General features: G+C 38.9%; 2 protein-coding genes across 7 annotated transcripts in view; both read left to right on the forward strand.

Annotated features, from left to right (window-relative positions):
* The first annotated feature begins 1663 nt into the window (after positions 1-1663).
* septin3 (septin 3) lies at positions 1664-16431 on the forward strand. 4 transcript variants are annotated; one of them, XM_062428933.1, is made up of 11 exons: positions 1967-2106; positions 4544-4841; positions 8091-8465; positions 8633-8761; positions 11565-11646; positions 11902-12039; positions 12665-12782; positions 12890-12985; positions 13243-13339; positions 13454-13505; positions 14301-16431. In XM_062428933.1, exons 3-11 carry the CDS (start codon positions 8093-8095, stop codon positions 14428-14430), a joined length of 1215 nt encoding a protein of 404 aa, XP_062284917.1. In that variant the 5' UTR covers positions 1967-2106; positions 4544-4841; positions 8091-8092; the 3' UTR covers positions 14431-16431. The 4 variants fall into 4 exon arrangements, with proteins under 4 accessions (XP_062284926.1, XP_062284917.1, XP_062284901.1 ...); XM_062428942.1 differs by lacking the exons at positions 1967-2106; positions 4544-4841 and adding an exon at positions 1664-1705; XM_062428917.1 differs by lacking the exon at positions 4544-4841.
* A 7728-nt stretch (positions 16432-24159) lies between these two features.
* Positions 24160-26364, forward strand: part of atf7ip (activating transcription factor 7 interacting protein) — a 35511-nt gene continuing 33306 nt past the window's right edge. The window contains exon 1 of one of the 3 annotated variants that reach the window (XM_062428869.1): positions 24160-24728. The gene's annotated coding sequence lies outside the window, so the exon portion shown is untranslated. The remainder of the gene's footprint in view (positions 24729-26364) is intronic. The other 2 variants (XM_062428862.1, XM_062428877.1) reach the window with 2 other exon arrangements.

Here is a 26364-nt window from a genome sequence, read left to right on the forward strand (position 1 = left end):
GCTTCAACCCTCCCAAGGACCAAACCCAAAACATACAGCTCACCAACTCTCTTTGCAAAGCCCAGCATCTCCATTTTTCCTGCTCCAAATCCAAATTCCTCTCCCACACTGAAACCAAAGCCAAGTGCCTCTTTTCATCTCTCCGCCTCACAGTTGACTGATCCTTCTCTCTTACCGCCCAAGCCAAGTGTATCTCCAACTCTAACTGTCCCAACACCAAGACTGAGTCCGTCTCCAACATCCCTGTGCCATGGGACGAGTTTAGATGGCGAGGGGGCCAAACAGCCTTCTCCTGTTGCTAAACAAAGATGTGCTAGATCGATTTCCATCTCTAATACTAAATGTGAGCCAAAACGAAGTTCCTCTAATGAAACAACGCATGACATTCTTGACCAAGAAACTTTACTGGACTTTACTCATCCTGGGTTGAGAAGAGCTTGTTCGATTTCAAGCAGAGAATCTCGACATCAGACGTACGCTGAGTCCAAGAGACTGACGGCCACATCTCTGAATTCCTGCTTACTTGGATTAAGTAAAACGGGAAGTCTTCCAAAAGATAAACCAAAACCTCCACCTAGGAATGTAGACTTTACTGCAATCCCTAAACTGAAGTCAAACATCAAACAGCAACAGGGAATAGCAGGAACACAAGCATCTCCAGCAGAATCCGAAGCAATTAATCCTACTAATGTTCAAAGAAAGTCTCAGTCAGTGTTTGATGAACTGGCCACTCGCTTGAACCTCAACCCTCACAGGAAATGTACAGACTACCCTCAGTATAGGAATTACACTCAAACTGCAAGCATTGCCTCCAATCACCCGTTACATGAACAAATGTATTCTGAGAGAAGAGCAGCTTTGCCAATGGTTCCCAAAACGTCTTATTCCACAGCTGTCTCAACCAATGTAGATGCCAGAAGAAGGCGATTCGACTTGAGCAATGAAACAAAGGCGGATTCAGCGTTCACTAATCCCAGCAGGAATAAGAAAGAAGACACTGCAAGGGCAATCACAGGACATTCATCTAAACTCTCTCAACAAACATCTCAAATGATGAAATCCCCTCAAAAACACAGATTCTCGTCGAAGGCCCTGACTGCCCAGATGGATGTACTGAGTAAAGTAAGTCAGTCCGACTGTGTTTCAAAGGATTACAGCTGCCAGTCAGGAGACATTGATCAGGAAATAGAAGCTCCTCAGTGTGCGCACAGATTAAATCAACTTAAAACATGTCTGGTGGCACCTCAGGCACAGGAGGCCTGCCAACCTGCTTTTCTTGAGCGCACCACATCACAAACTGCTTTAAAACACCAGTTAGATGATAAGCGATCCCCTGAGCAAAATAAAAACCACAAAGAGGTAAATGTCATTGACACAGGGCTGAATCAAACAGATATTTTAGCAGCACCTGACTGTCCCTTGGCACCCACAAAGCTACTAGAATATCCCTCAGAAAAATGCGGTGTAAGCTGGTCTGCGGCGCCCTGCCCACTCAACACAAACAGTTTTGGCACCATTTCAATGGGGGTCTTTGACCCGCCATCCCAGCCACAGCACAGAGTTTATCAGAGACCAGACGAGACAACAACAGCCTCTCTCCCAGCAAAACAGCTGAATTACTCTCAAGCAGAGAGGGCGTTTATCATGGAGGAACCAGAGGACCCCTATTACGTCACCATGTATTACCCGGGCTCAGTGTATGTGGGTGAGTACAGAGATATCCAAACCACTTCGGAGACTTTAACTGAACATAGTCGGTTAATTCCTCGAAGCACAGATAAAAGGAACCCCTTCATCTCTTGTTTTGACTTATTTTTTTAAATCTATTTTGAAAAATAGTTCAATAATCTTCTGTCTGAGGGGGCGGGAACTCTGAAGGGGAGGTGGTCAAAGAGGATAAAAGAGGGACTTAAGTAGTTGCTCCTTATCAGCAGAGTAACAGACGTGCTGAAGAGAGACGTGGCAACATTGGTTAACAGAGTGTATCAAAGTGAGTAGTGCAAAAAAAGAAAGGCAAAACAGCGCTTCACGAAGACAAACAAACACAAGGAGAGCACAGAGAGGAAAGCAAAGAAGAACGAGCAGAGAGCAATTCATAGATAAAGTGTGAGTACTATGCTGCCAGTTGGGCTGTTCATCTATGGTTCCCTTCCCGTTTCGACTTTGAAGGAGCTAAATTATACAATATCACAGCAACACTTTCAAATACTGTATAATTACTGGTGGTTAAGTGAAGATACCCCAGCAAAACCTGTTGTGGTATCACACCCTATTGAGGATCAAAGATGCACTATGAGGCCCTTTGAGATATTATTGTGCCGTGCTACAAACCTTTATGACTTGTGACCCTTTAAAATGAGATTGTTTCAGTTTCAGAGGACTTATGAAGTGAAACTGTTCAGTGTGTCTCAATAATAGTATCCACAGAAGATTCCACAGTGTCTTTTGATTCATTATTCAAGATAGCTCTGACCTCTGTGAGTTTCTATGAAGGACGGGTGGTCATCAATGACATCTATGAGGCTAAAATATTCCTTTATAAGCCCTTTCTATCTAAGCTGTCAAGATATTTTACATCCTTTTTTCAATCACTCATGGGTGGATTATTTTACCATCATTATTATTATAATTGGGCCATTGGCCCTGTGCACAGACATGTAAAAGGCTCCCCAATTGTCTTAGAGAGGAGCAAGACACCCAGACTGACAGAGATACAAAACAATTATGACCAATGCAGACATTTTGCAGTTGAACCAAAACTCTCAGGTGTTGCTGTCAGTTCAAAAACTGCACCTGAGAGCCTGTCTGACCGAAGTTATAAAAATAAAAAAAATCTATAAAAGTTTCATCGAAAACAATCAAAGAAAGCCTAAGATGCTTTTTACAGAAAAGGTTGTCTTCTGTCAAATTGGTTTGAATTTATTTACTAATTTCAATGCATTTCAATGAAATCTTGTCAGTATGACGTGAAGATGTAATATGGAGGAAACAATCAACTAACACAAATATTGCATTGGATTCAGTTGACAAAATATTAATATTAAAAGACTATGATCGGGATCAGTAACAAAAAAGCAAGATCAGGACTTTTAACTGAGCTCTGTGACTTTCCAACAAAAATATCAACTTCAAACCGAGCCTTTCTGGCCTACGGGCCTCCTGACCCTGTGGTCCCCTGGCACACTGCCTGGTAGACCCATTCAGTAATCCATCCCCGACACCAGGTCACAGGATAGACTAGCTTTCCTCATATAATGTTGATAGTTCCTCATTTACACTCTGAACTGGAAAGGAGTGGTTCGTGGTATGTGAACTGAAAACAAAACTGAAGTCTGAGCCATTTGTTTCTCTCATGGACTTTTTTACTTTTCAATATTATTTGTGATTGTTCTAATTAGTATGTCTGTGTGTTACGATTGTTCAATGGCGTTGCCTTCAACGAGGCTTTGTAAAGTTTGAACTAACTAACAAAACAAGAAAGAGAGAATAGTACGAAAAAATATTTTAAAAAATTGCAGAAGTAGTTTTTAGTTTTTAGTTTTCAAAAGTTAAAAAAAAAAAAAAAAACATCATCATACTACACCTCTGACTCATCTACCTTTCTACCACGTGGCGGTGGGTGGAATGCCTATATTCTCTGTCGTTTTACAATGCTTCATGAGTTTTTAAATACACACAAACGTCCATAAGAAAATAGGAAGTGCAGCATTCTTTAATTATGTTCCAAAATCTTGGAATCGTCTACCCAAAGCTATAAGAGATGTGAGCTCTGTGAACATTTTTAAACAACAGCTGAAAACATATTTATTTAATCTGGCTTTTAATTAGTGTCATTTTAACTTATTCTTACAAATTGTCTAATTTTATATTTGCTGTTGTTTTATTGTATTTTTTTTTTATATGTAAAGCACTTTGAGCTACATCCTTTGTATGAAAGGTGCTCTATAAATAAAGTTTATTATTATTATTATTATTATTATTATATCATCATCATCATCATCATTATTATTATTATTATTGTTATTATCATAACCCCCACCTCACGCCCCTCACCCCTACCCTCCCAACACACACACACACTCACACACACACACACACACACACACACACACACACACAAACACACACACACACACACACACACACACACACACACACACACACACACACACACACACACACACACACACACACACAAAGCAGCACCAGCCACTTTATTATTATTATTATTTATTTTATTGTTGTCTACCTCACCGTCTGAGAGAAACATAATTTCAATCCCTTACATGTCTTTTACATGTAGCAAGATTGACAAAAAAGTTGACGTTGAAATGTATTATTATTATTATTGTTATTATTATTATTATTATTATTATTATTATTATTATTATTATTATTATTATTATTATTATTATTATTATTATTATATTCTGCATTATAGTACACTGAACTTGCAGTTATATTTTTAAAACTTTCTGCACATTTGATCCAGAACTAACTAGATTTATTATAATGCAGTGTCCTAAAATGTGTCCTAAAATAGTCTCCATCAAAGACAGAAGACAACTGTACTGTCCCTTTGAGGTAGTCATACTGCGCATGCGCGCTGCATCTCCTCACTCCCTCTCCTCTTGTTGCCTTGGTAACGGGAAAGGGGGGCTGGCGGCCGGAGGGAAGGAGTAGAGAGGTACCCAGTCTAATCACATGACCGCTCCTCGTCTTATTATCTCTGTGGTGGACGTACATCATTTGTTCCCGGACCCAGAACGCAAATATCCGTGAGTTTACTGAAAGCCCGTGTTCTCCCCCGGCTGATCTGCAGGTCGACTGACCGGATTTCGGTGAGTGTGACTCAACATCAGCGGGCTGAAGCTAACGGCTAACACGGTGCAGCCGTTAGCCGTTAACGTTATTATCCAGCATGACTTCAGGGAGACAATGGGGTCGACGGGCTGTGATGGAGATAAACCTTCAAAACCATTGAAAATGTGTTCCTAATCTTAAAATGGAGCCACAATGTGTCGCCCACAATTTGCTTGACAACCGAGGATAAAGAGAAATATTTATTTTATTAAGGAGGCAGGTCGTAGTGTTCATGTCAGCAAAGCATCTTCAGCTATTAACTATACATGGTATAGCCTCATCTTCAAGTGTGATGTGCCTGCAGGATGTAGCTCAAAATGAATGCTGAAATACAAATATGGTGTAATCTGTATATGTGTGTGTGTGTGTGTGTGTGTGTGTGTGTGTGTGTGTGTGTGTGTGTGTGTGTGTACCAGGTATTTCTCATGTTGTGGGGACATAACTCTAAAGCATGTCCCCATTATGTAAATTATTTATTCTGGGTGAGGAATTGGTTTACATGTAAAATAAGGTTAGGGTTTGGGATTTGGCAAGTAGTGGTTGTGGTTAGGATAATTCTCCAAAAAATGAATGTAAGTCAATGTAATGTCCTCTGAAGTGTGTGTGTGTGTGTGTGTGTGTGTGTGTGTGTGTGTGTGTGTGTGTGTGTGTGTGTGTGTGTGTGTGTGAGCGCTTGGTGAGGAGTAAGAGGGCAGCCAGAGAGAGGAGCAGAGCAGCCTGACCATTGAGTGTTGTAAATTAAAGTGACAGCCCACTGCCTCACTAACCTGTGTGATCTGTATCTGCGACTGAGAGCATGGCAGCAGGCTGCTCCATGTGTACACCCTGGGGGGCTTACTTACTGTAACTTGCCTGTTTCTGTTACCATCTGCCTGCACTGCTTGCTTCACTTAAAGGGTTGATTCACCCAAACTGCAGAAAAAAATGTTTTCTCACTTATCTCCAGCGGTGTCAAACTATGTGGATACTTGAATTATGATACTTAAACTCAGGGGTAGCCTGACCACAACTAATATGGGTCACGATATATGGCCCCTGATATTGATATTTTAGCGTTTAAATCATTTAAAAAAGATTCATAGACATAAAAGATTGTAAAAACATTAGGGCTGCAACAAATCTGTCAGGGAATTTCTTGATTTATGAGATGGTCCAAAATTATGAAAAATGTCTGTCAATGTGTGTTCCCCAAACTACGAGCAAGTTTGCCATCACAGAAGACCAAGACACCAGAAAATATTCATATCTAAGAAGCTGGAACCAGAGAATTTTTTACAATTCTTTCTTTAAAAAAAATTATTATTCATTTCAACATCAAAGTAGTTGGTGATTACTTTTCTTTCAATCAACTAATCGATTATCAACAAATCGTTGCAGCGCTTAAAACCTTAAGTTTTAGAGAATTATGACTTCCAAGCAGAATACATTTTAGGGTTAAAAATTAACTTGTCTGCGCTCTCTTTAGGACAAACAATCTAACAGTGCAACTAAAATGACCACAGACATATCTTTCACATTTCTGTACTTCAGTTTCTTTGCCACTCATATGCTGTCACGCACACTAATATCTGCAATAAGCCAATATTAGACAATTTACCAGTCTACAGTAACTCTACGGAGTACCAATATGATACTTAGTGTAATAAATAGCGATAAATATTGATGAAGAAGCTACATTTAATTTGGATCAATCTGATCAGGCCAGTACCCAATTTACTTAATAAGGTCAGTGTCTGTGCCAATCACATATCCATTACATTTAGAAAAGTCAGCAGCTACGTCGCTGGTAAAAAAAGAAAAGGCCCTGCTATTATGATTATTATTATTATTATTATTATTATTATTATTATTATTATTATTATTACAATTAATATTAATAGTAGTAGTAGTAGTAGTAATAGTAGTAGCAGTAGTAGCAGTAGTAATATCAATCAATCAATCAATCAAACAACTTTATTTATCCACGCAGGGCAATTCAGTTTGCAGCCTCAAGTCACATAGAAACAACAACAAAAAGACCACAAGATAAAAAAACAAAACAAACAAAAAACAAACAACACATACAGCATCCACTCTGTCAGTACCACAGGTCGGCATGGGCAACCGAAGCTAGCAGCAAGTAACAAATAACAAATAAACAAGTAACAAACACATTAAGGCTCTCAGGTTTACAATGCCTGGCCTGTGTTCATTTAGCTGTCAGCAGCATTTAGAAGCCTGATGGCCGAAGGAATAAATGAATTTGCGTATCTGTTTGTCTTCCTCGGGGGGGCAAGGTAACGCCGCTGTGAGGGCATCAAACAGAATAGTAATAATAAAAGTAATAGTAGTAGTAGTAGTAACAGCAGTAGTAGTAGTAGTAGTAGTAGTAGTAGTAGTAATAGTAATAGTAATAGTATTAACAGCAGCAGTATTAGTAGTAGTAGTAATAGTAATACTAGTATCAGTACTAGCAGTAGTATCAGTAGTAGTGGTAGTAGTAGTAGTAGGAGTAGTAGTAGTAGCAGCAGTAGTAGTAGTAGTAGTAGTATCAGTAGTACTAGTACTAGTATCAGTACTAGCAGTAGTATCAGTAGTAGTAGTAGTATCAGTAGTAGTAGTAGTAATAGTAATACTAGTATCAGTACTAGCAATAGTATCAGTAGTAGTAGTAGTAGTATTAATAGTAATAGTAGTATCAGTACTAGCAATAGTATCAGTAGTAGTAGTAGTAGTATTAATAGTAATAGTAGTATCAGTAGTAGTAGCAGCAACAGTAGTAGTAGTAGTAGTAGTAGTATCATCAGTAGTACTAGTACTAGTATCAGTACTAGCAGTAGTATCAGTAGTAGTTTTTTCCTTTGTAAATCTCTGTTATTTACATTTTGATGATGAGTTATATCTACTAATCACAATCACAAACAGTTATAACATGATTTAATTAGGTCTTTTAGCCCACTGTGGTCAGTATCTATGAACTTAAATATTAAAGTACATTAAAAACAACAATCTGTGTGACTAGACTAGTATATATTTGTGATATTAGTATATATTATTAGTATATATTAGCATATTTTTATGATAAAGCTATTTTGGTGAACCAACCATCTAACCCTACTGACATCTCATTTCTTCACGGTACAGAAAAGGGGCCTCAGCTGCTCTACTGCCCCACTTCCTTGTGATATGGGAGTATTTTCTGTGCTTGGAGAATTTTATTTTTATCCTCCTCTCCCTCTCCTCTGTAGACATGTCAGACGTAGTTCCTCCAGAAGTGAGACCCAAACCAGCTGTCCCTGCCAAGCCCCCAAATGTGGGGGCTCCGTCCCCCTCCAGCCCTTTCCCACCCCAGGGGCCTGGCATCGGGGGAGGTGGCGTCTCAGCTCAACCTCCGAGTTGCATCCCAGTCCCCATCGGGAGTCACGGCCCCAGTCATGCTGTGGGCCACAATGCAGCTCATACTGGGAGTCACGCTGCAGCAGCACACACTGGAGGTCTCAGTGGCTCCTTCAACGCCGGCTCTGGATCCACTCTGCTGGGGTACATCGGCATCGACACCATCATCGAGCAGATGAGGAAGAAGACCATGAAGACCGGCTTCGACTTCAATATCATGGTAGTAGGTACGTCACAGAAGCCTGTGAAGAGGTTTACACAAAACCAGCAAAATGTCATATCATTTTTATCTTGAAGTTTGAAAGCAGAGCAGTCAAAGTTCTTACATCATACCTCCCTGTCTCGTTCTATTCAGCCTCATTCATCTTCTATCTTCTCCTCCCCCTCCTCTCAGGTCACAGTGGTCTCGGGAAGTCAACTCTGGTGAACACCTTGTTCAAGTCCCAGGTGAGCAGGAGGAACGCGGGGTGGACCCGCGATGAGAAGGTCCCAAAAACTGTGGAGATCAAAGCCGTGTCTCATGGTGAGTAGAGGGAGAGAGCGGCTGCTCTTTCTTTAGAGAGAGACAGACATTTATAGCCGCATTTAACTCAACAAAGAAAATTAAGGATCTTTGACCGTGTTCTTAAAATATATAACCTTCTTATATTAGTGCCCTTTGGTAGCTGCCTGCAGTGGTAGCTGCCTGAGTCCGCTGTTTAGTTACAGCTGAAATACAAATACTCTCCTGTAGCTTCTTTATGTGAGAGGCTTCGATCGTGTGTTGTTGTTGGTGGTGCTTCAGATATGTCTTCTGAGTTTGTGCTGAACATCCATTTTCCTGCTCGGATACTATCATCTGTATGTGGAAGTATGCCTGATCTGAGGAGGGTATCTCTACCAACAAAGTAGGAAGAGGGTTATTCTTCCTGTTTGTCTTAAAAAATTCTGATCACTGGCAGATGACAGACCAGGGTCCGAGCCTTAGTTATTACACATTTTTATGCTGCAGTGTCAGTGTAAGTTCAAATATGGCAATATATCAATATAATATCGATATCATGATATGAGACTAGGTATCGTCTTAGACTGTGGATATCATAATATCGTGATTTGGTATGACTGTTGTCTTTTCCTGGTTTTAAAGGCTTCATTACACTAAAGTAATGTTTCAATTCAGTTCAATTTTCTCACCAAAGTGGTCCAGCTGCTTCACATCACTGATGATTATTTATCAAAAATCTCGGTGACGACAGGCAAACCTATCAAAAGGGCAGGACAAGGGGGTAGAAGACCCAGAAAAGGACAAGGACATGTACAACAAGTCACAAGAACCCTGGAGTGCTGAGGCAGAGTAGACAGTCTGATAGGGAGCTGTGGCTAAAGCTGCAATCACATCATATGCGAAGATTCCTATCTCACCAGCTCGCTAACGTTCACGTCATCAGTGTATGATTACAGAATTGGTTGAAGATGAAAACACTGTGAATATAAAACCATGTCCATTAAAATTTGGTTTAATTACATTGATTAACAGTCTTTGGGTGGTGACAGGCATCTGTATTTCTTTGGTTTTCAGGCGTACTTCCATATCATTAAGAGTTTCACACTTGATGTGAGCACTATTTACAAGTCACAAACCTGTCGTTACAATAACTCAGATATGACATGAATGCAGCATCAGGGGCAGGTACTGTATGTATTTATATATGTTGAGGAGTTAATCAGGGGATTGGGAGCAGGTGGGAGTGGAGGTCAAGTGGTGCTTAATGGTGGGAGACATTGGAGATTACTGCAGGACAGCGAGGAGGAGTAACTGTCAGACTGACTCATGCTGTAAACAATAAACACAGCTCATTATAAACTATGAAGGATGCTGCATCTGAAATTTGTAGTTATTATAAGCTACAATATAAAATCTGATAACATGTTAGTGGCCATGTGTTTATTTATCTCAGCTTGATATAATAAAACAGCTCTACCTTAGGTCTACATCTCCTTTATGACTAAAACGTGACAAATTATATTTAGTCATCAGCCAGTACAGACTGTTCCCTCTGGATCCCTGACAGTTTTTCCTTGACACAAATTCATCCATGAGTAACGTCCTACGCTGTGGGGATTTTCAGAAAGGAGAGGTGTTTTTCTGTTGCACAGATTTGTTGATCTAGAGCGAGATCATCTCTGCTCACACACATACTGTGGCTGCATCAGAGCTTCTTTATGTTTTTTTTTAAAATTTCTGTTTGACAGACTGAGCTTTTGAAATTGTCGCTTTTGTTTCACACTAAATCTTCTCAGAGTGCAAACCCAGTTTGTTTGTCTGTTACATTTTCGTTATAATAGGAAACATCAAACGAGATGCACAAGCCTCACAGTTAAAAAAAGCACAGGGTCTCTTCACTCCCTTCTACTAATATCAGAGTCTGGTGCCACACAGAGAGTCTGGGCTATAGATTCTGTCTTAGTTTGTTTCTAACCTAATAAGAGTTAGACAGTGGCATTAGAGGACCTCATTTGTAGCCTAAAAAAGGTTTCCTGCCGAAAATCTCTGAACTAATAGCTGTGTTGCCATAATGACCTCTGCTGACAACTGGCACTAAGAGGTAAACATTGCTCAAATTGTGGTTTGCTAACAATGCAGTCAGGACTGTTTCACTCATCACTGAGTTAAAAACATCCGTGTGATTGTGGAAATCTTCCACCAAGCAGAAGCTTTCTGTTGGAATAGCAGAACTGAGCAGCAACAATCCAATTAGCCATTTTGGTTTGTAAAGAGCTGTAAATAAGCTGAAATACATAACAAATTCACATATTTAACTCCACTGCGCAGTGTTTGAAAATGTCTGACTCTGGTGCCCTTCCCCTAGTGTTACTGTGGGAGACAGCTCTGTGTGCCAGCTTTAAATCTGTTGCAAAGTCTTCAGCATGTAGCATGTAGCGCTGTGCTCGTGATGTTATCTGGGACTGGTAAAACCACTGGACTGACATCATCATATGCAGTATTATTCATTATTATACAGCAGTAGGGAAATAGTGCTGATATGTCGGTGTTTAGTTGCCTCAGTTTACATGATCATGCACACATTGCCTGCGGTTGATACTGACCTGACATTTCTATGCCCTTGCCAGCAGCGTCAGAGAGCAGCTACACAGCAGTGTGGTATCACATGCAGATGTTCAGAATCTCCCATCAAATCTTTCATGCTTCATTTTATTTCTTTGATTATACTAAACATGAACGTTTGTGAAATACATTAAGCATCCAGTTGCATAAGATTTATAGTACTTTCATTTACAAAGCAGAAGCTGTGATTTGTTTTTTTCATTTGTGTGTTTTTATACAGTGATCGAGGAGGGTGGTGTGAAGATGAAGCTGACAGTTGTTGACACTCCAGGATTTGGAGACCAAATCAATAATGACAACTGGTGGGTTTTCCATCTTCTGGATCATTAAAGCGTCATGAATATCATTACTGTGTTATTTTACTGAGCACTATTTTCACTTGTCCCAAACGAAATTATACAAAATTGAATTATAGTTCAGGTGTGCCGCTTTTCAAGAGGGACATGGAAAAGACTCTTCCACAAAAGTTTATCAACAAGTCGTTAAGTCATCTCTTCTTTACCTCCTTGTTCGCCTTCTTTTTCTTGCTCAAATAACGTCTGCTTTTGTATTCACAGCTGGGAGCCCATTTCCAAGTATATCAATGAGCAGTATGAGAAGTTCCTAAAGGAGGAGGTCAACATCACCAGAAAGAAGCGCATCCCTGACACCAGGGTGCACTGCTGTCTTTATTTCATCTCCCCAACTGGACACTCGTGAGTTAAACTTTGTCAAGGCCAGAGTAGCAAAGTAATCACTTAGATCATCCTTAAGCATCTTAGATTTTAGTAATCTGTTGCCAAAGGCATTGAAGCTGTGAGAGAACAGCACATACACATATAAAGCACATAGTGTTTGTGCCTCAAAACATTTCATTTTAGATTAGCAAAGCCCTAAATCAAGTGTGCTGCTTTATATTGCAGACAACACACTTGTCTCTCCTCTGAACACCTCACAATTAGCTCCTGCTGACAACTGTGAAATTGCTCTTTAATGGATAAACGGATACATTCTTTTGTGCATTACAGCCAGGGTATCCCATCCTTCTTAGCCTGAGTAATTGTGACCGACAGGACGTTTTGTGCGCATGCAAACAAGAACTGGGACGCAACCATTGTCCAATGATGAGCCCACTTATCAAAACCATTTACACTTTAAATCTTTTATAATTACTACAAGACGAGGGAAAGGTAATGAGACATATGACAAATAAAATCTTGGTGCCTTTGCTACTTGTTATCCTGATCGCCTTGTTATTTGCATGTGCATATGAGCCTCCTGGGAGAACAACAGCTCCTAATTCCACCTACTTACTATATTTTCTGCTCTCTCTGCCCGCAGTCTTCGGCAGCTAGACGTCGAGTTCATGAAGCGCTTGAGTCACTCAGTCAACATTATCCCAGTGATTGCAAAGGCAGACACAATGACCATTGAAGAAAGACAGGAGTTCAAACAGCGGGTGAGTGTTTCACAGATCATCTCACAAATTTCCATAATGGCAGATAAATATGAGGTTTATTATTAGTTAATAATGTTTTTTTTTCCTGGCTGTGGCTTGTGCTGTAGGTGAGGAAGGAGCTAGAGATGAGTGGGATTGAGTTTTACCCACAGAAAGAATTTGATGAGGACATGGAGGACAAGAGCGACAATGACAAGATCAGAGTAAGTGGTTTTGTTCTTTCTTTGACACATTTGTCCCAATGTTTTTATTCCTCTTCTATTTCCCACCCTTCCCTTCTACCCAACTTAACCCACATTAAAACAAAAAAAGGCACAGAACGTACAGCTTTCCTCCTCACACACACATGCGTTACCTCTTCATAGCAGAATGTCAGGGCACTGGGACATGTTGTGTACTTGTTTCATCTCAAAAAATCCAGCCGGTTCACTGAACTTTGTTGACATGTCTCTGTCTACAGGAGGCGATGCCCTTCGCTGTGGTGGGCAGTGACAAAGAATATCAAGTGAATGGCAAACGTGTTTTGGGGAGGAAAACAGCGTGGGGAGTTGTAGAAGGTGGGTTATGTGGCCTTTCTTTTTAAGTAACATTTAAAGTATGTCCCCTTAGCTACAGAGATATTTATGGAAAGATATGACATTTGATTCTGTTCATATGATCGTTTGTTGCAGTTGAAAATACCAACCATTGTGAGTTTGCTCAGTTGAGAGATTTCCTGATCAGGTAAGAGTTTAAAAATAAAAAATAAAAAAAGAGGGTGTCAGAATCCAATTGTAACATGGTGAACATCACTGGGCCTCGAGGTTGATTTGAAACAGTTGCAATAGTGGAAAAATCTCTCTGGGTCACAGTTTAAAACATGTAAATGTGACTAATATGCGAAGCATCATTTGTAGAAACAAGGAGGTATAATTGTTTGCCTGCAACAAGGTATTTCTGAAGGTTTACTCAGTGGCAAATCCAATGTTTACTATTGTTTTTTTGCAGTGGGATTTTAGGACTGTATGCGTAAACCCAAAACACATGGATCAGTAAACTCTTTTAAAAAATCAAACTCATTTCCAGCAGGCAGCATTTTTTAATACAAAAAAGCATTGATAAACTGAGTGTAAACTACCTGCCTGGCAGCAAATGACAAACAGACACAATTAGCAACTAGATGGTGAACATAGTGGACCCTTTAGTAGCTAATGAGCCAGATATTTCCCTCAGGAGTTGGTGAAAACCAAAACAGAGCTAAAAAGAGAGTGAATATTGGAACAGAAACATGACCTCAACAACTTTAGGAGTGTTGTTTGCAGGACGTCCCTCTGTCCCCAAGGGGCAAAACTTTGTGTCAGATCCCACTGTTTCTAATCACTTCTTGATCCAGTGATGTTTTTACAGTTGATAGTTTTAATGCTGTATTAAACCCAAAACTTAAGGATCGGTGACTTGTATTAAATAAAACTCAATAACAAAGGTGATACCTTCTTGTTCTAAATATATGCAAACTGGTCCTCTATCTCTTTTTCTCAGGTCTCATCTACAGGATCTGAAGGAGGTCACTCATAACATTCACTATGAAACCTACCGTGCCAAGAGACTGAACGAGAATGGAGGTCTGCATCCCATATCCGCCAATGACACCCAAGAAAGCAACCTGTAATCAGTCTAATAGGGGAATCGTTCAAAGTGAGAGCAAAAACAGTGCAATGAAGCTGATAGATAAATCTACAGTATATTATCATCATTATCATCACAGCATCGCTGCATGCTTGGAAAACATTTAAATCTGTATAAATTGGTGTCATGTAGCCATGTCATATGTTTCTGAGCCCAAGCTCCACCCGTCACTTTCTCCACTTTCTTCCCCAACGTCATCCCACAAACACATATCAGACCCCTCTAGCTCTATTCCTATGAATATCTGGATAAAAGGACAGTCCCAGCCAGAGACTTAGTGCCATTATTGTAATTTTATCTACTGCCAATGCCTTGTAATTTCTCATTTTCCAGGTATTACAAGCTTAGGAAGTGCCACATAATGATGTGTAAAAAAGGCAAATTTTTAAGTCTGTCATTAAATTTGTTTTAGCCTTGTCTACAACTGCTGTCTGGATTCAGATAAATGAAATGATTTACTCTAAATGTTTAAATCATAACCTTTGTATAGAAGTGATATATGAGGCACACTGCAGTTGACTATACAAATTGCTTTAAAAAAAATTCACAGCAGCAACTGTTCATTTGAAGAAACAACCCTGTAGCTTTACAGTCTAGAGGGCTTAACAAAGATTACAAACTGTGCTCTTCTTTTACACCCACCATTACGAAGAAAACTAATGAAATTTCTCTAATGATCCTTTGCCCTGTTCATGATTATTCTCTTGATTTTAAAATAGTTTGCATGCACAGACCTGCATACAAAGATGAGAGACAGCTGCAACATCATTCACATATGAAATGTAATTCTGTGGGAAGCAGTGTGAGAGTAATTAAAGTGTACACAGGGTGCATGACTGTGCATACTGCAGATTCTGTGATTTCTATGATTCACCATACTAGCACAAACACAAACTGAACAGTTAGGGGACGGCTTAGCTCAGCTTTGTTGCGCAGCAACTTGTATAGTGCAAAGAACTGTGGTCCAGTGCATTTGTGTTTGCCGCAATTAGCATTGTCCGACTTTGCTCTTGCAATGACGGATAATGACTAAAGGATAATTATGAAACAGATCAGTAAATTTATATTTTTTCCTGAATTCAGTTGAGGTTGCGACCTATTCTGTCAGATAAATGGACAGATTCACCCGATTTTAATGTTAATATAAAAGCCTGCAACATTTAATTCAACTTGTCTTACTTAACAGAAATTAAAAAGCCAATAAAGTAATTTAAAAATATCTATCATACACATGTTTACTCAGCTTGAACGATTCACACGTAGTGTTTGAAACCCACAATCTTTACTCACAGTTTTTGTATTTATTAGACTTGAATGTTTAATGCATTATTCCCTCATCTTACTCAGTGGCCATTCACAAAAAGAATATTTTATGATACTGAAAACAGACACACAGTTATAATCAGTGTACTTGTGCACAAGTCTGATGTACATGATGGTGAGAAGAAACCTGAAAATTATAATAATTTTTTATTGTTGATGTCCTGTGCCATGCAAAGTATTTGTGAACTAAGAAGTGGTAACCAGTAGTTGTGCTGATGCTGTTTTAAAATTTTACCTTCTCCTCTTCACCACTTGGTGGCAGCATTAAGCCATGTAACAGCAGTGACTCAATAGTACATGAAATAGAGACTTGGTGGACCAAATCAGTATCCTCTCAGATGTTCCGAATTTTTTTTAAATGTCTGTCCGATCCAGTCTTATTTCCTGATGAAATTTCACTGCTGTCAGTCATAATTAATCTAACTTTCCAGGTCAAGTTTACAAGATGCTTTAATAATATCACCCAATACCCCAAATCAACTTTCAATCAATGTTTACTAAGTTTTCTTCAGGATCTCAATATTTATACTGTTCTGCCATTTAATATTTGCAGTAGAGCACAAATATGCCAAAACTACAATTAATCCAATCTTTCAATCTCCATCTAATTTTTTAAGTTGAATCATTTTATATAATCATACGTTTGTGTGATTTTGATATGAAGTGTGACGTCTGCAACAAAATGATAGCAGTTGTTTGTGATTTTAGTGCAGTCAAAGTTTTAAACAGTATGACAAAATCTGTTTCTACTCTGCACTTATGTGTGCATGCTTGTGTCCATATTGCCGGTTTACTTGCAGCCAATCAGTTCACACATCACTGCACCGTGACATCAATTTATCAACTATCTCTGAATGTGTGATGTGTGCAGTGAATCGCTGCATCATGAGGTAAAGCACTGCTGTCTTAACTCCTGTGACTAAGCAGACGGCCAACGATACACCTATCACTCATCCCTTTGAATAAGTTCAACTTCACAATGTAAATTTATTTAATAACCACTTTTCTCAAAGTTAGTGTGACACATTGAGATATAATTTCCAGCGTTATATTGAGTTATTTATACATTAATGTCTTATTTATTGTAATTTATTCTTTATTTAATAAAAGCACATTCTCATGTTGTTTGGAAAGTTTTTTCATTAATGTCTCAACAATAATTGATTTACGTGATTTATATTACAAATTATATATTATGCTGAAATCAATATTTGGGATTTTTATCATTATTATTACTAGTATTAGTAGTAGCTGTATTGTTACATACACCTTGTATTGAACTTAAAAATCTCTGCAGTCTCAGTTTTAAAACTATCTCAAATGAAAATATTGGCATTCCTATAAGGGTTTCATGAATAATGGTGTATCATGAATATTAGTATGTGCTGAGTGAGTTTCCAGAAAATCATATGAAAAACTTGTAATACATGAAACTGCTTCCCTTGACAAACTGTGTGGTCACTCTTTGGAATAATCATCCTTTCCTTGCGGGCTCACCACCTACAAGACAAATTGTGGAGATCAGTGAGAATGCCAGTTAAGAGGTGGGGTACAGAAAATGACTTTGATATCCATCACAAACTGCTTCATTTAGTGTATTCTTGAAAATAATGTTGATATGATCTTAACCACCAGTTGTCATACGGGTCTCAACAACCTGAGCCTGAAAACATTCTTGCAAAGCTCCATTCTAGCCTACATTGGATCACTTTACTGTAGAGTCTCTAATGACATTTAGATACATATTGATGCAGGCAATGCAGCTAAATACTTTGTACAGCTTTCAACACTGTTCATCCGTGATGAGCAGTGTATTTCTGGATAGGCCCTGCAGTGGGGTTTTACATTTTTATAACAATTTTTTTTCTGAATGTTTTACCAACTTTGTGTCTGCAACTGCTGCTCTGTCTTGTGGTGTGCCACAAGGCACTATTTTAGGTCCTATACAAATGTCTTACAACTTGCTGCCACTTGGGCCGATTATAACACACTTTGTTGGTTCCTTTTTGAGTGTCAAGACGTTTGAGTTGAGAGCAGCTGATTCTTGAAGATGTTTCACCTCTCATCCACAAGGCTTGTTCATTTCTGACTGACTGTTGGGAAGTGTCAGGCATTTAACTTCTGTGGGAGTGAAATATATTTTTAAGTCCAGTTGTTCTTGACTCAATCTTATATACAGTATATGATACCAAGACCCATTCATATGACACCTCGGACTTGACATTGTTTTTCCTGTGACCTGAAGCCTTTTGGTATAAGCAATGATACCATGATTTTGAGGCAATACTGAGGTGTACACCACCGTAAGTGTTCACCAAATGTCTGGCCAAGCATTGTCAAATGTCCCTTAACTGAAGGTGATTAAGAGAGGAATTTGCCTTGTAAGCGCCATAAACAATGAGGGCAGAAGTCAAACAAAAGTTGACAAATAATACTACCAACCACACTGAGAATCAACACCCCAGCTCATCAATATGCTGGTTTTAGCACTTTTGAACTGGAGAGGGCCAGGCTAGCTGTTAACTCACTGTCAAATCAGTAGCCATTTGGACTTGAAATTCGCTCACTACTTTTTCTGGGGTCAGTGAGACTACGCTACCAAGACCTCCCCTGGTAACTTAGCCAAGCAGTTACTCTGACTGGTCAGATGGTGGCAGTATAACAAAAACTTTGGAAAGCCAACAAGCTGTTTTTTCTAAATTTCTTTCACTAAGGATTACCCCAATGTATTTATGTTTTTTGTTCGTGGCCAATTTTAACTTTCATTAAAAATGTTCTGCAAAATATCTTTTGTACACAGTCCCGAAGAAGTCATAAAGAGAAAAAATAAATGCATCGAGGCTATGTTTTACTACATCTAGCACTTGAAATGCTATTCTGTGCACAAGATACAAAAAATTCATGTTTTTGGTTAATTTCTCTCTCTCTCTCCCCCTCCCTCTCTGTCTATATGTGTGTATATGTATATAGATAGATAGATATAGATATAAATATACACAAACATGCGTACATACGTACATACATACATATATATTTATAGATAGTGTCGTGTATCAACGTCTCGTTCTTTGGTTGTTCAAAAGTGTTTTCAGAGTCTCAAAAATCACCCAAAAATCACCAAGAGTCTTCAAAGCTGAGTTTTATTGCTGGCAGCAAAACCCGAGACCAAATACACAGACAAAGTCTATGAGAAATGATCTAACATTGAGCATTAGGTGTCTTATTCTATACCCTAAAACTGGGAGTGGAAATACCCAACTCCTCCCATGGCTATACCTCAATTTTGTTGACATGGGTATTTTTCCTTGGCATTTCCCTCCTCCTTCTTTCTCTGGAATCAGGCTGTGCCTGACACAAATATCTCCTTATCGCTTCAGCACTGTTTTTTTAAAACAAGGTATTGTCCTCAGAATACACAATTTTTAAACAAATTTTCCTTCTTGATATATTGTATTATATTTCTCTTCCTACTGCATTTTAAAAATAATAAAAGTGTTGTATATTTGGTTACGTGATTTCACTCTTGTGTCTGGTTACATTTCACATCCATAGGGTTTACAATACAGTAAATTCAATTGATAAGTGCACATTCAATCAGCTGGTGTAGAATAACATACATTTCAACCACTTATCATGATCTCTTCACATTTGATTATCATCTAACAAATACAACAATCATTATCAGTAACTATTTGTCTTTATTTTACTCCACAATAGATAGATAGATAGATAGATAGATAGATAGATAGATAGATAGATAGATAGATAGATAGATAGATAGATAGATAGATAGATAGATAGATAGATAGATAGATAGATAGATAGATAGATAGATAGATAGATAGATAGAATGTTTGCATCAGGTGTTTTACTGGCCTGATGGGGACTATGTCAGATAGTCTTGGGTTGCTTAGTGCTTGTTGACACTTAACAGAAATCCATTCATCATCCTGTCGCTATCCTATATTCCATTCCTAACTCCTTAGTAGCACTGCACTGCATGCTTCTGGGAAAAAAAGTCTATTGTGCTTGCTCTCTGTATATACACTTGTCTCATGCACACAAATTAACCAAAAACGTTGGAATGAATTGTATCTTGTCCACACACAGTAGCATTCTGAGCACTCGATGCAGTAAAACGTTGCCTTGATATGTATACTCTTGTTGTTACAGAAATGATAAATGTGGATACAACATGGCTGTTACACAAGGGGTTGAAAACCAAATAACAGTTTGTGGACAGTGTAGGGATTTTTCTTCTGTCACAATACAAAGGTTCAAAGATATCTCAGGAACTACTGGACAGCTACCATGTATTTTGATACATTCATGGTACCCAGAGGATGATTCCTAATGATTCTGATTACTTTTTGATCTTGCATTCAGGATCAACACCAGGTTAAAAAACAACAACACTTAGTTCTATGAGAACTAATAGCCCTAATTATATGAAATTTGCTGTAGATCTTGTGGCCATTAGAGGTCATCATTGCACCACCATTATTACCAAAATCTGGACTTGAACACAAGAGATATGGAAATATAACGTTAAGACTGACTTGAAATTTAGTGAACACAGTCATGCTCCCCAGAGGATAACATTTTTTGATAAACTCATATTTCTTATGCAACATGACCATATGTCAAACAGGGAACTGTTGCTTACACATATATATTTTCATATGATAAAGTATATAGTCCTATCAGCTTCACAACATGTGTATTGTCTGTGAAGAGCAAGAACAGGAACAATGGGTCTCAACATGAGAGCTGTCAAAGTTGAACAGGATGGCATGTCCTATACAAGCCTGAACTTGGAATATGTGATTTGTTTTGTGTAAGCGTGTGTGTGTCTTGGGGGAGGGGTGTTTGTGTGTGACAATAGTGGGGGTGGGGCATTTGAGTCTACAGCATTATGTCTAAGTGACAACATTTTCCCAATACAATGATTTTTGATGATTTTGGCCTGAGTTTTTCTGATGAAGACTGACATGAAATTTACTGAAGAGATTCATGCACCCAAGAGGACGAATCATTTCCATTTTTTCCCCCAACACTTTATGAGTTGTGCACAATCTCCAGGTTGAAATTTCACCTTTACACACATTATCTCTATCTAACATGCAAAATGCCATAAAAGTATCTCAGCATGTTCAAGATCCAAAGGTCACACTGTGTGTTATTTTAATCACCTGATAGCCAATTCTGTAAGGCTAACCCCAGGCCTCCAGGACAGGCTTAACAATTTCAGCCCCAGTGCTCATAAAAGTACAAGAAAAACAAGATCCTTTGTATGTTATATTTCAAGTGAATAATTCCTTCCCAAAAGCACTGAAAATCTGCGACAAATCTTGCAGTATTTTTGGTGTTACAGAGGGAGAACAAAAGAGGAAGTGAAATGATGGGAGACACGGGCTGTTTCTTCTCAAGGCATAAGTTCAACCCATTTTTTACAACGTAGTTCGGAAAATGCGTTTCTGCTGTCAGGAAGCTGCTGGACTGCATTTAGACAAAGTGAGAATAAAAAATAAACACTAACAAGTAATATATGGGTCTTATCCATACAGCACAGTTTGGAGGTGCATGCATAAATTCGGCTTGTAATTAGTAATAGTCATCTTCAATTTAATTGTTGTGCCATAGAAAAAAAATTCATACAGTAAGCAATATCAAATGTCCCCTGTTGCCTCTTGATGTCACTAGACCAGAGACATCTGGGTAATTTTTTCATTTCCAATTCAACTGGGTTCCTTATGGAGCTTTTCTAACCATGCATGGAGCCCACAACACCAAATTCTGAAAAAAAAGTGTTAGCAACATGATTGATACAGGGTTGTATTGAGGACAGAGGTGACAGAGAGCTGTCTAGCTGGTCTGCATAGCGAAATATTGATCTAACTTAATGGTGTGCAATTTTTCCTTCCTTTTACAGACAGAAAAAGACCATGGGGCTGCACCAGTCAAACACTATAAGCAAATCTAAACTTTGGTATTTGGCTGCAGATTTGTAGTTTGTTGAAGTGCAAACTTTAACAATGTTAAGTAATGCGAGGCGATGCGAGGCGTTTGATTAGCCAGCCTTTGTCAGGTAAACTGGATTAAGTCGTCTAATGTCTTTCAAAAAAACATGCCGCTTTCCTCAAGTTACACTGTTGTATATTGTGCTAGCTCACAGTGACTGTTGTGATTAGATACAGGAAGACCAGTCTCAAAGAAGTTTCATACATGAAATGTGTTTGACTATATAAACATAACTGGACTTTCTACAAGTGGACCCATGTACTTCTTGAATGGTGCTTCTTTGGATCAAATGCGTATCGGGCAACAACACATGTGCTTTCTAACGCCATGTTCACTGAGAGGTTCTTTTCCTTTGAGGGACTTCAATTTTGAACCACGTTTTTTTAAACAGGCTATCACTTAACTGAGGTGAACATTTCTCAATATCGACAAAAGCTGTTGATTCTATGTATGTAAAACGGGTTTAGATTATTCAAGTGACTATGAGAGGTAATAGTGGGATATTTCTAGTTATTTGCTCTCCTGGTGAAACCATATAAAGTTACAGCTTGAATATAGCAAAGTTTGTTTATCATATTAAAACCTTAATTAACATGGTTTAGTGGAAATAATCAAATCCGATAAATATGATAATACTAATAAAAATATGGCAGCATTTCACTTTGCAAAGTAATAATGGAGATGTGTTTCTGTGTATCTTATGACACGCAAATCAGGCCACACCCACACAGTTATATACAACTGTGAAAGTGTGACTTTGTGTCACAGCAGTTTTTCTTCCCTGTATCTTTTTAACTTGTGGCTTAAAAGACACACCATGAAACTGCAATGATCAAGGGTTGGATACTGACTTTTTTCTGGCACCTTGTTGTCTTCCTATATATCCTGTTTATCACTGCTGTGAGCTGTCAAAAAGGGGGAAAACAATGACCACTGAAAAAATCTTCGAAAAAGCAAAACAAAAACAAGACAGTTAGCGCCAGAGCTCCACAGAGGCTTTAAATTACAGCATACAGCGAATGAGAATAAATGACTATCAATTTATTAAGACAAATACAAACATGAATAAACAAACAACATCAACAAAAAAAACAGAGTATTCTTATTTGCAGCGATTTACCCGTTTTTTGTAAAGAAACATTTGTAGTGACAACTTCGTAAACCATTTCAACGTCTGTTAGTTGTTTTTTTATTTACCACTGATTCTGAACAGTGAATCGACAAAAAGACAGAGGGTACAGCAGTTACACTTTTGATTTTTTGGCTGTTTCCTGTAATAATCTTGCTTTTTTTCTCCCTAATGGATCCTATGGTCTGCATACAGTGTTTCCTGAATATAGATGCAAATATGCAATGCAAATACCATTGATTTCATTCATTTTATAGTTCCATGTCAGTGCAGAGGCAATATGTTACAGTGTAGCCTAGCTGAGTTTGTTCACGCATGTAGGTCAAAAAGAGAGACTTGCCAAACCTAAAGCCTTCTCTTTAATAGATTAGCACTGCAGGCCTTGCCTGGTGTGCGAGACTGTGTGAGAGAAAGAGAGAGAGGAATAGGGCATGGAGCATCTGCAGCTATCACCTCCTACTCCTGATCATATGGATTTTGGAGTATGAACATACAAACTGCAAGGGGACTCACCCCAACACAGACTACAATTGATGCACAGGTTTGCTCCTCTTGGACAGGAACAAACATTGTAATGCTTATGATAAGAACGGCACTATAATTCACCCCCTGCTGTCCTTCTGGGGAACTACAGGTTTCATGCACACAAGTGACTCAACAAAATGGCTGACTGTGCTGTATAATGTCAGCAGGCACACAAAAAAACTACAGAAAATATGTTGTTCATTAATGTGGTGGTTTAGATATTTTGAAAGCTAAGACAATAAAAAAGTGTTTGTCCGTGCCTTCTTGTGAGAATCCATAGGTGCAAAAAATAAAAAAAAGTAAAGGCTGAGAAAATTTACCTTTTCAGTTTACAACACTGGCTCAATATTCTCCCTGTAATCTTGGGAGTCTGACCTCCAGTTTCATGATTTGTGATATTTATTAAATCATCATTAAACAATGTGCGTAGTGTACCACTCAGCACTCCATGGTCAAAGAAATAGGGACTATGTACACACACAAACAAACACTCACACAGGGGACAACTAAAACACAACCCTAACTTCCTGTGATGCATACATTTTTCAAATCTAGTTTGACCCTTTGTCTGTAGTTAAGTTAACACAAATTCTCAGGCTGTCGTTAACCGACTCCTCCTCCACGCTATAAGCCCTCCCCTCAGCCCGGGTTTCTGCCTCCTCCCTCCCCCCTTCCTCATGCTAATGTTCTGCTCCCTGTTGTCCCTTTTTCCAACCGTTGGCTCTGTGAGCTGGTCTCAGCCTCACTGCAGTTTGGTTTCTCCAGGCAGAGGAGCTGCTGCTCTAACACACGTGAAGTACTTCTGCCAGATCACCCATACAAACCGATCTATCACGTCCTGCAGCGATTCATGCCTACCTTGCCGGCTTTAGTTAAGGACTTCAGCACGATCACCGCCGGTCGAGAGGCTGAAAAGACGGAAGGAAAAGAAAACGTCCAGAGCAGACCGTTCGGTGTCTGTCCACCAACCGCCGCCGCCGCCGCTTGTGACGTATGGTTCTAGAGCGTTTTCTGTGCACGAAGAGGAGGAGTCTATCCGTGATTCGAAAGACGAGAGCAGTCGGCTAAGTCGTACGCTGTTGTTGTGGCACAGCTCGCTGTTTTTTCCCGGGGGACTTTGCGCCACACTGAAACCACATCCTGACCACAACGGTTGTACACAACACGGTCGAGAAGAGTTGTAAAGTCACGGCAGCACAAAAGGAGGCGGAGACAGTCTTTTACTTACCGGGACTGAAAATCGCGGGAACATCGCTTGACGACGCAAAAGGCGGTGAGTCGAGGTACTGCAGCTAGCACGCTAGCTAAGCAGCTCTCCTATTATTTAACACTAGCAGATAACATACTTCTTTTGACAGTTGAATATTAACAGCTGGTCATGTAATATATTTTTTTGCTTCTGTTTTTTGGTACTTTTGGTGACTTTTACAGTAAGCCCCAAACCGTTGGCACAGCAGCGGGTGTAGAAAGCAAGTAACATTACTTGCTAAGATAGCAGTTTAATAGTACATAGGTGGCGTTTCACCAGCAGAAATGTTTCTTTTTACGTTTACAATAATAACACATTTTCACAAGCAGATCATATCACATTTAACACATCCCTTCAATGTTGTCATCAACGATGTTCCGCGGTTTTCATGATTGCAGCTAACTTTACTTTTTTGAAGGTTCTGAATGGCTTAATCGATATGGATTCTGATTACGATTACATTAGCAGAACTTTTTTTTACACGGGTAGTGCATCCTTTGTTTTTTCCTTTTGTTTTTTTTCTTGTTTTTTGACACTTGTGATAATTGTGATAACATGCTATATGAAAAAAAGTGACCCATTTCTCTGTGGACTGAAGTATAAGATGCCCCCACACCGCTTGTGTTTTGCATAGTCTGATACAAGTGTGAAGTACTTTAAATGGAATTCAGTAGTGAATACACATTTGCGTCTTTCATGTATTTGTACCTGACTCACTAAAGTCTGAAAGGTCCAACCCATATCAAATCAAAAAGGCCTACTTTATGTTTTAGTGATACAGAATGTAGGGTTAATACAAGCTGCAAGCACATCTATCATACTGCAGAGGTTACACTTTGGGGGAGGGTCAATAAGGGAGACAGACTTTGATGAAAAGTTGTCTACCCTGAGATAATAAGTAATGTGGTTAATAGAAGAATTATAAATTAACTTCAATTATCGCCCATGTACAGCTTGAACGAAGAGTTTCTGACTTTTTTTAGATGCTGCTATAATTTAATGCAGATTACTACAGAGTATCCCTAAAATGAAAATGAACACTATATCTAAGCCTGAATGGCACACAATATGAAAATGAGCTGGAGTGAAGAGGAAGAAACTGCTGCATTCTCTACAATTTGCAGTTAAACCCCCCTCTTGGTTTAAAGTGGTACAGCCCAGTTATTTTCCATGCACCACACTGTCCTAAGATGTGGGTGTGGCTTAATGTCAATGGTAATACAAGAGTTAAGCATTTTTTTCTGTTTGCCCTGTCTTGTGGCTTTCTAAAACAGAAAGAAAATCAGCAGCTCTTCTGATTTAAATTAAGTAATTTACAGATAAGTAACCAGTTGAGTGTTTTCTCTGTAAACCAGAGAGCAATAAGTCAGGCCTAGTTTTGGGAATTTGGCAGTGTGCATTTTTGGATTGTTTTCATCATGTCCATGATAATTTAACAATTAGGACCCAATTTATTCTACATGTTAGAAACAGTATGGTTTGCTTTGTTTTTTACCATTTAGGAATATGGTACAGCCCGGTTTTTAGTTTCACCTCCCCCACTTCACTCAGTGGCAGTGCTCACATGGTGCATTTGTAATTCATTACACAGTCTGTTTTTTTCTGCTGAAGAGGAAGCAGCTTTAAAAAGGCTCCACCTACATTTTTCAAAAGCTTTCCTGTGAATGTTA

The sequence above is a fragment of the Scomber scombrus genome, chromosome 2 (genome assembly GCF_963691925.1).
Source record: "Scomber scombrus chromosome 2, fScoSco1.1, whole genome shotgun sequence".
NCBI lineage: Eukaryota > Metazoa > Chordata > Actinopteri > Scombriformes > Scombridae > Scomber > Scomber scombrus.

Excerpts from the sequence above, each read along its gene's own strand:
- septin3 (XM_062428942.1), top strand. The coding sequence starts at position 1,678 with ATGTATTACCCGGGCTCAGTGTATGTGG. Across the intron at positions 1,706-8,090 it reads CCCGGGCTCAGTGTATGTGG|ACATGTCAGACGTAGTTCCT; the intron begins GTGAGTACAGAG and ends TCTCCTCTGTAG. Across the intron at positions 8,466-8,632 it reads CTTCAATATCATGGTAGTAG|GTCACAGTGGTCTCGGGAAG; the intron begins GTACGTCACAGA and ends CCCTCCTCTCAG.